The sequence below is a fragment of the Merops nubicus genome, unplaced genomic scaffold (genome assembly GCF_000691845.1).
Source record: "Merops nubicus isolate BGI_N331 unplaced genomic scaffold, ASM69184v1 scaffold9956, whole genome shotgun sequence".
Lineage (NCBI taxonomy): Eukaryota > Metazoa > Chordata > Aves > Coraciiformes > Meropidae > Merops > Merops nubicus.
Genome location: NW_008612942.1, coordinates 34046 through 45297, shown reverse-complemented (window position 1 = coordinate 45297; position 11252 = coordinate 34046). Strand labels below are relative to the sequence as shown.

General features: G+C 42.7%; 1 protein-coding gene across 1 annotated transcript in view; it reads left to right on the top strand.

The window, feature by feature from the left end:
* Positions 1 to 8381: 8381 nt before the first annotated feature.
* The window catches only part of CAB39L (calcium binding protein 39-like), a 32629-nt gene continuing 29758 nt past the window's right edge, over positions 8382 to 11252 (top strand). The window contains exon 1 of the mRNA XM_008941717.1: positions 8382 to 8523. Within this exon, the coding sequence (XP_008939965.1) occupies positions 8422 to 8523 (102 nt within the window). The 5' untranslated portion in view covers positions 8382 to 8421. The remainder of the gene's footprint in view (positions 8524 to 11252) is intronic.

The following is an 11252-nucleotide window of genomic DNA, read 5'->3' as shown; positions in this document are numbered from 1 at the left end:
GCCTAGGAGCCCCCGCCCCTCCGCGCCCCTCCGCGCCGCTCCGCACGCAGTAAGTGTCCGCCGAGAGGATAAAGTTAAGTGGTTGAATAGAACTTTTTTTTTAAAATGTATTGTGTCCCAGTTAGCCGCGGGTTTTGCGCGTTACGCCGCTCGCCCGGTCGCCCGCGGTAGTTCCGCGGGTCGGTTTTTCTAGCGGTGTGAGCGGCTCCCGCAGCGCGCAGCCCCGACCAGCGCTCCTCCCGTTACATAAGGCGCTGGCTCCGCCACCCAGCGCTCCGCGTTCCGCGGAAGAGCTCTGGAAATGGCTTTCTTTACAGTGCGGCTCCAGAAGGAAAAGCTGTGCCGTGGATCGTTTCTCTCTGGCTCCCCAGATGCGGGGGAATGAGAGCGCGGCCGCTTGCATAAGGCAGCGGGAACCCGGTAGGGATGAGGGGAAGATGAGCGAGCTTGTAAACTGTCCCAAAAACCAGCGTGGGTAAAATGACCAGCTCCTGATTTACAGCCAGTGGGTCTTTGTCAAATCCTAATTCGGTGCAATGAGCTAGTCGTGAAGTTATTATCAGGGAGAACTTTCGTTGAGCTTAAGGGAAGTTTTTCCTCTGAGCAAAGAGTCTTTTCTTGGGCTAATATTAGTAGTAAAGTGAAATTACTGCTGTGGAAACTTACTTTGATGTGTTATGAAGCTGTTGAAAGTAGCGTAGCAGGCTCCCCAAGAACACCATCAACTGAATGCTGTGAAGAGAGGTAACTTTCAGTAATATTAAGCAGAAAGAAAAAACAGCATTCATGTTCCTCACTAATGGATTTAGAGGAATCCTGTTCCCTCTTGGCTGATGCCTATGTTATTTAAATTAGAGTACCAGTTTCCCTTATTTCTACAGTTATTATTACAACCAGAAATAGCTTGGTTTCCCTTTTGCTTAAGGAAATGAAAAGCTCTTAAGGGTTATTCTGTTAGAATTGGTTGGGTCATTAGTTAGGAGACCTCTTTCTGCACGATGGAGCTTGTGGGAGTTTTGCTATGGACTACAGTTAGGCATGCAACTGAAGTCTTAATTTTTTTGTTTGAGAGACCTCTATGGTGACAACTGGAAATAGGAATCCCAGATTTCCTTGATTTATCAGTCCTGCAGATGTGGTGGTGAGAAACCTCTGAATGTTACCTGGCACTGCAGTGCCCAAATGCTGTTTTGTAATAAAGATTTTATAATACATGAGAACAGATGCACTGGCACAGGACTTGCTGCAATGAGAGGACACTAGGCAGCAAAGTCAAGCACACAAGGAGTTCCTAACTTGAATTCTGACATTTATCTCTGCCAGTGGAGTCTGTTCTCTGTACCCTGCTCAGGATACCTTCATTAAGTTTGTGTCATCACAAATTTATGCTCCCTTTTCCATCATTGCTGCCTCATTCTGGGTTTGGCTGGTGAACACCTAAGCTGTAGCATCCACTTCAGCAGCCCCATCTCTCTACCTTCCTTCCATCCCCTTCTTCTCCCGTTGTGCTGGTACAGCTCTTTGTAAGACTGTGAGGAGAACTGGACTGGAAACCTGAGTGACCTTTTTTCCTCCACCAGGCTATGTTTTGTTAACCTGGGTCAGTTCCCTGACCTGGCTCTCCATGTGTCCCTGCAAACAGCCCTGCCACTCCAGCAGAGGCTGCAGGGGTGTGATTAGACTTGGAGCAAGGTGGTACCATCATGGGACAAGGCACTTACCAAACTGTGGCCTCTGTGACCACATAACTATTCAGTATTCCATTTTATCCCATGTGTTTGCTGAGACACTATTATAACTTTTTTGTTTTTATTGAATAAGCATTCAAGCAGTCAATTAAAACCAGAGCTATTAATTTCTTTGAGTGCTTCCATAGAGCACAGCAGTTGGGTGGAGCATCACTCCATGAATGCCTTCAGTTTCATAACAGTATTGAACAACTATGTGATATTATTATTCTCATTCTGTGGAGGTGATCAGATTAAGGGCAGAGCTGCCTACTTTTTTCCACATCTTCTTCAGGGTGCTTGCTGTCTGCTAGAAGAAGGACATTGGTAGGTATTGCTACCAGTGTTTTGTGAGTTCCTGTGAAGTTTCAGCCAGTATCCACCTTCCTTCTAGGTAATGCAACAATCAGCCATGAGCAAGGCTTATGATGAGTAGATTCTTGAAGGTTTGGAGTAATTTTGTTGCCAAGCAGAGATGGCACTCATTCACCTTGACCATAAACTGACCTAGCTTCTGTGAAACTTTTGTCTCTATTCCAATCTGCCTTCCAAAATCTGCAGGTAGTTGAGTGTTTGCAGAGAATTTCCTTGTTGTGTAGCCCTGTTTCTTTCTGCGTCTCGAATGAAATGTGGTTGGGTGTTGAGGGGACTGTGGAGGAGCAGAGATTGGGCTTCTCCAGGTGATCGTCCCACAGGGAGCTTCCATCCCATGGTTTGAGCACGTGACTGTCATTGCAACAGCTTTCCCAAATAAGGCAGGAGGAAGAAATGAGGAGAGAATAAAGCCTCTCTTCCATTATATAGAGAATAAATGAGGCAAAATTAAGAAGCAAGTGTGCTAATTCAGGCCCCAAATAGACGGGTCTTAGGCACACTGGGGTGAGTGGGAAATGAAGATCATCTTTTCCATTCAAGAAGCTCTCACCCAATATGAGTTATTGAAGTGTTTGGATTCTGATTAGTAAGTTGATGAAGGTTAGGAACCAAGACAGGCTGTGTGATGCTTGAAGGGAAGGAAACTTTTTCACTCCTTGATTTTTGAAGCCCAAATGTCTTGTCCAGAGGAGTGTCTGTGAAGAGTGCATGGATGGGCTCACGTGCTCTGTCATATTCTTGCCTTCATGGGCAGGAGGAATCAGATGTTACCAAGCCCCTTAACTGGGTCACTTCATAGTATGATGGGCTGGTGAATTTTTCCTTCATCTCACTTACAAGCTCAGTTGCAGTATAATCTTTTCTCAAAGTATATGATTAAGAGCTAAGAGATTGATGAGAGTGCCTATAAACAGAACTAGATCTTTTACTGTACTTTACAGATGTATTAAAGAGCTCAAGTTGCACTAATTTATTTTCTTTTAGTGTCTACCTGCTATGAGCAGATAAACTGGCAAAAGAGATATTTTGAAGACTGATAAAGAATAGGTTTGGGTGTCAATTGATCTTTCTGAGCTTCAGCTTCTCCCTTGGCAGAGGTGGCAGAGTAACAGCAGGTATTTAGGAGGTTTTGGAGCTGTGTTTTCCATCTTGGTTACATGTTTGTGGGGTTGGAGGCCTCTGAGGGAAGGCATGTGCTGAGTGTGAAGGGAGGACAGGTTGCTGAATCCCCTGAACACCTTGTCTTGGCAACCTTGTCCACCTCTGGATTCAACTCACTGCTTTAGTCTGTGTGATAGATTTTTTTTTTCTTTATTTTTTCTGCTTTGAGCAGAAACAGACAAACATTCAGAACTGCCTGTTGAACCAAAATTGCCTTTTGGTCTGACTGTCCCTTACCTAAAATAAAATCAGTGGCATTTTTTTTCTGCCCAGCAAACATGGAATTATACTCCCTGAAAGTATTTTTGTAAAGGTAGGGCTCATAAAACGTGCACTCTCCTGTTCATAGTGGTGGCTACAGCAGGTTTTGGAAGCCACTGTTCCTTCTACAGCACTGCCAGGGCATTTTCCCTGTGACCAGGAGACAACCTCTGAGGCTGAGAGAGCCTGTTTGGTGAGATACAGCTTTTCCTCTCCTCAGTCTCACAAGCTGCTCACAAGAGCTCTGCTCAACTAACATCATCACAACTAAACGTTTCAGTAGTTGGCTGCTCCCCCATTATGAATTCAGGAGTGTCCACAATGCATTTCTGATGTTATGAAAACACACGTTGAATAACCATTAGATGGAAAAAAGTTTTCCTAGAAAGTGGGAAAGAAAAGGGCTCATTCAGCCCTGTCCCTTGCTGCCAGACAGCAGTGTCAAACATTGATGAAGGGGTGCTCTGTAGTGTGCCTTGCAGAGGAGGTCATTTCAGAATCTCAGAGCTCCAGTGGTTAGAACCCTTTACATTTTCAGCTTTTGTTTATTCATTGGCAGTTAATAACTATCTGCTTCTGCACAAATAAAGTGTTACTGTTGCTCGAGCTGGAATACCTCCCTCAGCTTCCCTGTACTTTTATTATGAGCTTACCAAGGTGAGCACTTTTAGCTTCCTAGCCATGCTGGTCTTCCCATTTTTTTGGACAGCCTAGGGTCCTTTTCTGGACATCAAATCTCTGCTGATTTGATGTGACAGTCGGTGTTCAAGGTTGTGGACAATGTTCTGTATGGAGTTCCATCCAGACTTGGGACAAAGCCATGAGTACCTTTGTGTTTCTCCTGGCAGTTTCTTAATTCATCAGGGATTTGTCTGTCTTTCTCCAGTCTGTAAAATACAGGTATAGTCACCAGGTATCTTATAATTTCTCATGATGAGTCCTCAGTTTAAAATAGATATTCATAGAATCATAGAATGGTTAGGGTTGGAGGGACCTTTAAAAGTCATCTAGTCCAGCCCTCTGCAGTAAGCATCTGCAACTAGATCAGGTTGCTCAGAGCCCAGTCCAACCTGACCTTGAAAGTTTTCAGAGATGGATCATCCACAAACTCTATCTTCTGCCATTCAGCATTACCTGATACTTTCTACTTTTAATTTTTATCCCATTTTTATTATCTCAGTCCTTGAGGCAATCCAGTTTCTCAGGTAATGATATTTCAGTCCTCTTCTGTGTGGATAATATCTTCCTATTTTGAGTCACCACAGTTTTTGGGTAGGCTCTTAATTCTTATGCCTCTCTAAATATGATCCCATCCCCAGATTGCTCTTGCTGTCTCTATAGGTCTCCCTTTACATCACAATTTTCCTTCAACTAGTTTATTTTCTACTGTATTCACTTTACTGTATTTCCATGTTAGATGCATGGATCCTACTGTGTTTTCTTGGTCTAAAAATAGATTCATAAGGGATTGTAGTATGGGGTACCTTTCTTTTCAGTTGTCATTCATCTTTGTATTTTGTTATTTTTGGACTAGTTTCTTGAGAAAACAAAACTTATGTTGTCACACTGTCCACCTCTCATTCTACTTCTCTTCCCATGGTAACATTTGAACTTACTGGCCAATTTCAAGCAACCTTGGCAGAGGGCTAGATACCTGCAAAATAAGGAATAGGGAATTTAAACCAAATTAGTGCTTCTACCAAAGAGAAGACCTTCCAAGTAAAGCTTAGAGAGCCAAAAGCTGGTACAAGGCAGAGGGTAGGGCAGAAGTGCCTGGCTGTGTGAAGAGCTTTAGCTTTCTTTGATGCTGGAGAATCCAGTCATGAGGAGCAAAGCTGGAGGAGAGGAGTCCTTGTTTGACAATGTATCTTGCAGAACAGCCAACGGTGAGATTAAGGAGTACAACTCCCAAATCTGAGCACGGGGACTTTGCCCCTCTTTGCTTCTACCTGCAGTTGTGAGTAGCACATTCCCCCTGGGAGGTTCCTGCATGGAGAAGGAAAAGGGACCATAACCTGCAGCTGCCACTGTGTATTTTCTGAGGTGATGGATCATTTAACAGATGCTAATTGGTTAAAAACTGGGTCCTGAAAAGGAGTAAATCCAAAACCACTCCTAGATGCACGTGTGGGGCTCTTCCCCTCTCTCACTCCATCTCCCTCTGCTTGCATCCAGCGGGTGCTTTGCTTTGTGTGCAAGGCTGACAGGTGAAGTGAAGCAGAGACTTGGCTCTGTTCATGGGGGGATGAACTAAATATCTCCTGGGTTCCTTCCTACCTTCTTATTGGGAATGTGGATGTTGTGAACAGGACACTGGTAGGGTATGAAGTGGAGAGAAGTAGTATTCTCTCACTGAGCAGTGCTGTGGGGACTTGGTGCTGGGACTGGAGCTGTACAATGGAGAAGTGGTAGCTTGGTTATTGGAGTTCTGTGGCAAAATTAAATACAGACACCATACTCTAGACAGCTATGTAAGTTGCTTTTTGGGAGGAAAATGTGTTTATGATTTATGGTCAAAATTTCACTTAGAAATATGGACTTAATTTTTAAAAATCTCAGAACTCTAGCTCATGAGTACTTCAGTTTAAAAATTATCTCCCCCTTTGCTTTTCCTTGTGTGGAGGCTTCTAAAAGGGGAAGGTGAAGGGATGGCTTCAGCTATCTGTATAAACCTGTAGCACTCTGAATAAAATATTTCTTTCCTGAAATGCAGCCTACCTGTTAAGCTCCTGCTCTCACATTCTCTCTCTCTTGCATCTTCACCTCCTCATGTCTTCACAGTTAGTAAAAACATGCAGAATCAGGTCCTTCTTAAAATGTGCTGTGAATTACTGATCTCTAATCACAGCACTTGGAGGACTAAGAGGTGCTTGGTGCTTGCTGGCAGCTTTTTAACAAATTTATTGTGTAAGATTTGCATCCCAATCTTTTCTGGTACTTTTATGGAGCTGAATGTGCCCAAATGAGCCATTAGGATGCCCAGTCTTCAGTCTTGCAGGTTGTCAGGTGTAGGTGTGACCACTCTGCTGCTGGTTGGGTGGTGCTAACAAAGCTGGCAGTTGTGAGCTCTGTGGGAGCAGGACTCCAGAGCTGAGAGCTCAGCCAGGGAGTTAAAGTCACACAGCCAAAACTGCAGAAAGATGAGTTTGAACTGAACCATGAGGAGCTTGAAAATGGAAATCTGAAAAAGGTGAGCTTTCAGATGTTGAATGTGAAAATACTCACCTAGCAACAAAGGAGAAGCTATATACAAATTCACCTACTCTGGACACTGTAAAGGAACTTTTGGTTTAGCTAAGAGATTTAAAAATATTTCCTGCATGTCATGGAAACTGTTCTTGTGAAGATAATCTGCAAAAATCTTTTGTAATGTTTTCAGTAAGACACCAGGATGGAGTCAGTATAGTTTTGGGGATTTTTTTTTAAGTACTCCTGTGTGATTTGAATTTTATACTTGGCTGTTTGATACGGTTGCTATTTATAGTCATAATAGAATGTATATCTAATCTGGGTATTAATTCCATAGGATATTTGGGGATTAGTAACACGTGGATGTATGGGGTCATATTTCCTGATGGACTCCACAGCATGACAGTAGTAACAGCAAAGCATGAGAGGAACAAGTTCATTGGTACCACTAGGAAAACATTTCACCTTTCTCTTTCTTCTTTATGCTATTTGTATTCTGCTCATTTAATTATCTCCTTTAAAAATCTTATGTAAAACATTTCTTAAATTGTAAAAGCTGAAGAAGAGATTTAAGTGGCTTGTGTATAAATTCATGTTGTCACAGCTAATCTTGTGAATGTGTGTGGGGAGGGATGGTGGTGGTTGTCTTTTGTTGTGGAAAGAGGTGAAAGTTGGTGATTATTTCTACTGTTGTTTATTTTTTACCTCTTCCTTGTTATTGTACAAGCTGGGATGCAGTCCAGAATGGTGCTGGGCTCTCCCTGGAAGGTGGCACTGCCTTAGCCAGAGCATATATCTGTAGTCTGTCCATTGACTTCAATAGATCTTTGTATCAGACCCTCAGCAAAACCCCTGGGAATTTGCAACTTAATGCTCTGTAGGGTCAGAAACAAAGCTACTTCATTTCTTTCATGTATAAATACAGTGCTGTGGTATTTGCCTTTCTAGCCATACAGAGGAAGAATGTTTTAAATTAAACAAACAAAACCATTTTCATTCAAATTCTCAGTCTTTCATTCAAATGTCATGGAAACATTTGTGTCCATACTGGGGGCTGATCTTCTGTTCCTGATTTAATTTGGGCAATGTTTTACACGGGTGAGATCTGATCCACAGATTCTTGAAGTCTGTTAGACTTAAGGGACAGCTTAAACTGCTTCCTCTTGAGAAGCTTCACACTGAACAAGAAAAGCAGATGTAGAAGGAGCAATGGAGGAGAAGCTGGCACTTTATCTTGTGATGCTCTAAACAAAGGATGCTTTTGGTATGCTGGTGTCTGCAGTTAGTTATCTGCACTGTGATGAGCTGAAGTCTGGCAGAAACCCCTGTCAGGAATCTAGTGGAGCCTGCCAGATCTGCAGCATCCAAAAAAACATTGGACATGGGCATGGACTTGGTGGAGCACTGACCTGTAGGTCCTTCCTTTAGGAAGCATCCAGCTCCTGTGCAGGTCTTTAGTTGCTTTCCATGAGCTAATGGTGGCTTGTGAATCCTGGATGAACTTGGAGTAACTGTATGTGAAAGCTTTTACTGCTCTGCTGAGCAGCTGAAGCAAAATATGGTGCCTGAGGCATAACCTTTTCTTCTTCATTATGTATTTGTGTGTTTTTATTGCATTTTCCTATAAACCTTAAAAGCTATTTTTGTTTCTCGTTTGATTTAAGGCAGTCTTCTGTCCTGAAGGAAGAAATCCAGGTGAAGAAAAACCATGCCTTTGTTTAGTAAATCACACAAAAACCCTGCTGAGATTGTGAAAGTTCTGAAAGAAAACATGGCCATATTGGAAAAACAAGAGAAAAAGACAGACAAGGTATGAGGTAATGTCATCGAAAACCACTGAGGTTTTAATGTTGGGAAAAGAGTAGAATAAAGAGAATAAAATTGTGTCTGCTCACTGCCCTGGTCCTGCAAGCACTTGTGTTTGAATGGTACTGCTGAAATCAGGAGGCTTTGGCTTAAAGCACGACAGATCTGGGGGTCAAGCAGAAATTGTTGAGATCCAGGAGCTTCAGCAAAACCAAACTATTTCAAATTGTAGTGTTCTAACAAATTCAAACTCTGGTGTTCCTGCTATTTCAAACTGTAATGCATCTAACAAATCAGCTTGGAAGGCTCTTCAAAACCTATTGTACCATTAATTGTTTTAGCAGGATAACAAATGAGGCTGCCAATTAATGTGTAGGTACCCACAGAGCAGGACTTACTGCTGCTGAATGTTGTTTGCATAAACCAGCAAACCTGTAAGTATTCAGATGTATCTAAAAGAGATCAGTTGTTTCCCATCTTCTGCCTGCTGGTGCTTCCCAAGTGACCTGTGCTGCTTGTGTTCTAATTACAGTGCTAGAGTTTTGTTAATATTATTGTTCTCCTCTTACTCTGGGACACAGATTTGAGTTTTTTTGCCACTCTTCCAACGACCAGTTGAGAAGAGGCATCCCAGCATATAAAGTGCTCCCAATTAGGAATTTATGCCTACATAAAATCTTTTTTTTTTTCCCCCTCCTCATCTTAGGCTCTGGCCTTCTGTATTATTACTGTAGTAGAAATATAGGATTTTAATTACAACAAACTAATTGTAGGTTAAAACTGAATGTCTGTTGAAACAGAGCTGTTAAGTGACCTTAAACTGTCCCTGTGGCTGACATTTGTGTGGGCATGTTTTACCTCCTCCATCTTGTGCTGAAGCCTGTATGAGAACAAACCCAACCCAAAAAGTAGGCACGGAGCCCTTTGTGCTCTTAGTGAAACCCTCTTGGAACTTTCTGGTTCAAAGCAAGTAGCTTGGAGTGTGTTAATTACCTAAGACCAGTCTCACAGATTTCAGAGAGGCCTCTGGTATTTGATGCCTCATGCTGAAATACCTCCAGTTAACTGGAAAGCACTGAGAGGATTTGACTCTGAACTCAAACTTAAAATAAGTAACTAAATCAACCAACAGAGTCTGCCCTACCCTACTGAATTCATCCTCCAGAGCCTGATTGAAGAAGACATTCAAAGCAGAAGCTCTAGACTCTGGTTTCTCTTTGGTTTGCTTTGCAGCGTGACTCCTCTGCGCTGTGGTTTTGAGGAGTTTTGGCTTTGAGCTCCTTTGTTTACTTGGGTGTCAGTGACAAAGGAGGAGGAATTCAGACTTCTTAGAAAATTGAGAACTTGTAAATTTTTCATAGAAGTTAGAACAGCTGTTGTGTGTTTTCCTCAGAAAGGAAAAGATATGGTGGCGTTCCCCCGGCGTATTGGGATGGAAACAGCTTGTGAGTTCAGTGCCAATGCTTATTTTACAGGAGGAGGTTGGGTTCTGGTGTTTTCTGCTGTACTTTATTGCTGTGGGATGGAGGCTGTTCCTGGGGTGAATCTGGGTGTTTAGGGGAGAGGAGGGAGGAGCAACAAGGCAGAAAGTGAAGGGAGCAACCATCTTTTTGATGTTATTCACACACGTTTGTCATGACTTATTGACTCAGGACTTCCCACTGTGATACAGGGAAGCACATAGGACCTTTCTCCCTTCAGAAGGGAAGATGTGAGACTCCTCAGTAACACTGCCTCTCACCTAGTGTTGCACTGAGCTGCCCTGAAATAAATACCTGCTAAAGAAAATAGCTGGATTCCTCCTCCTGAGTTTAGGGAAGAACTTAAGGAGCATCTTTAGTACTGTGACAATGAAAGACTTTAAAAAATGGCAAGGAAAAAAATAACTCTCACAAAAACTATTCCCCTGTCCCATCTTTTGCCATCCATACAGGTTTGTGGGCTTAACAAAACCATTTTTAAGCCTTGTTTGCATTTTGAATTGGAGAAAAAAAAGCTGACAGTCTCCCCATCAATGGCACAAAGGCTTCCAAAACTTACTCAGTAATACTAACAACATCTTATCTTTCATATGATTAGAGAAATTTGAATGAAAACAAAAGCAAAGAAAAACAAAGCACAGTGCTGCACTCTGTCCTTTGCAAAATCTGGAAAGGTTTTTAAATTTACCTCCAATTTGATTTCCAAAGGGAAATGAAATGTGTCCAACTTTCATAAAAGGGCCCAGAGGTCTGGTTCCTGCAAGAAGGACACAGATCCTGCTTGTCCCAGAGCTGGTTTTGGACACTGTGGGTCTGTGAATGCTGAAGTTTGGGAATCAAGACTCTCTGATTTTTCATATTTCTGGCTGTCCATGTGAGCTGGAGAGGTGCCCTTCTGCCTCACATAAAACCAAGGTTCCCAGGACTTCTGGGGTATGACTTCACAGCATCCTTCATTTTGCTCATGTGCAGAATACCTTCCAACTAGGACTTGCCTCAGATGCTTAAATAAGATTTATCCTGTGACAACTGAGCTGCTGTTGTAGCACAACAGTGTGGTATGTGGGCTGAGACAGCTAAAAGCTGCTAATACAGCCAGAGTTGGCAAAGAAGTGTGGCAAAGCCTAAATTAACTGCAGGGCCAGCACAGAACCTCCCCGTTTCCTTTCCCAGTTGAGACATTTTAAGCACGAGGTGAAGATGCCCTAGGCAGAGAGGCTGGGCAGGGAGAAGCTTGGCACTTCTAACAGAA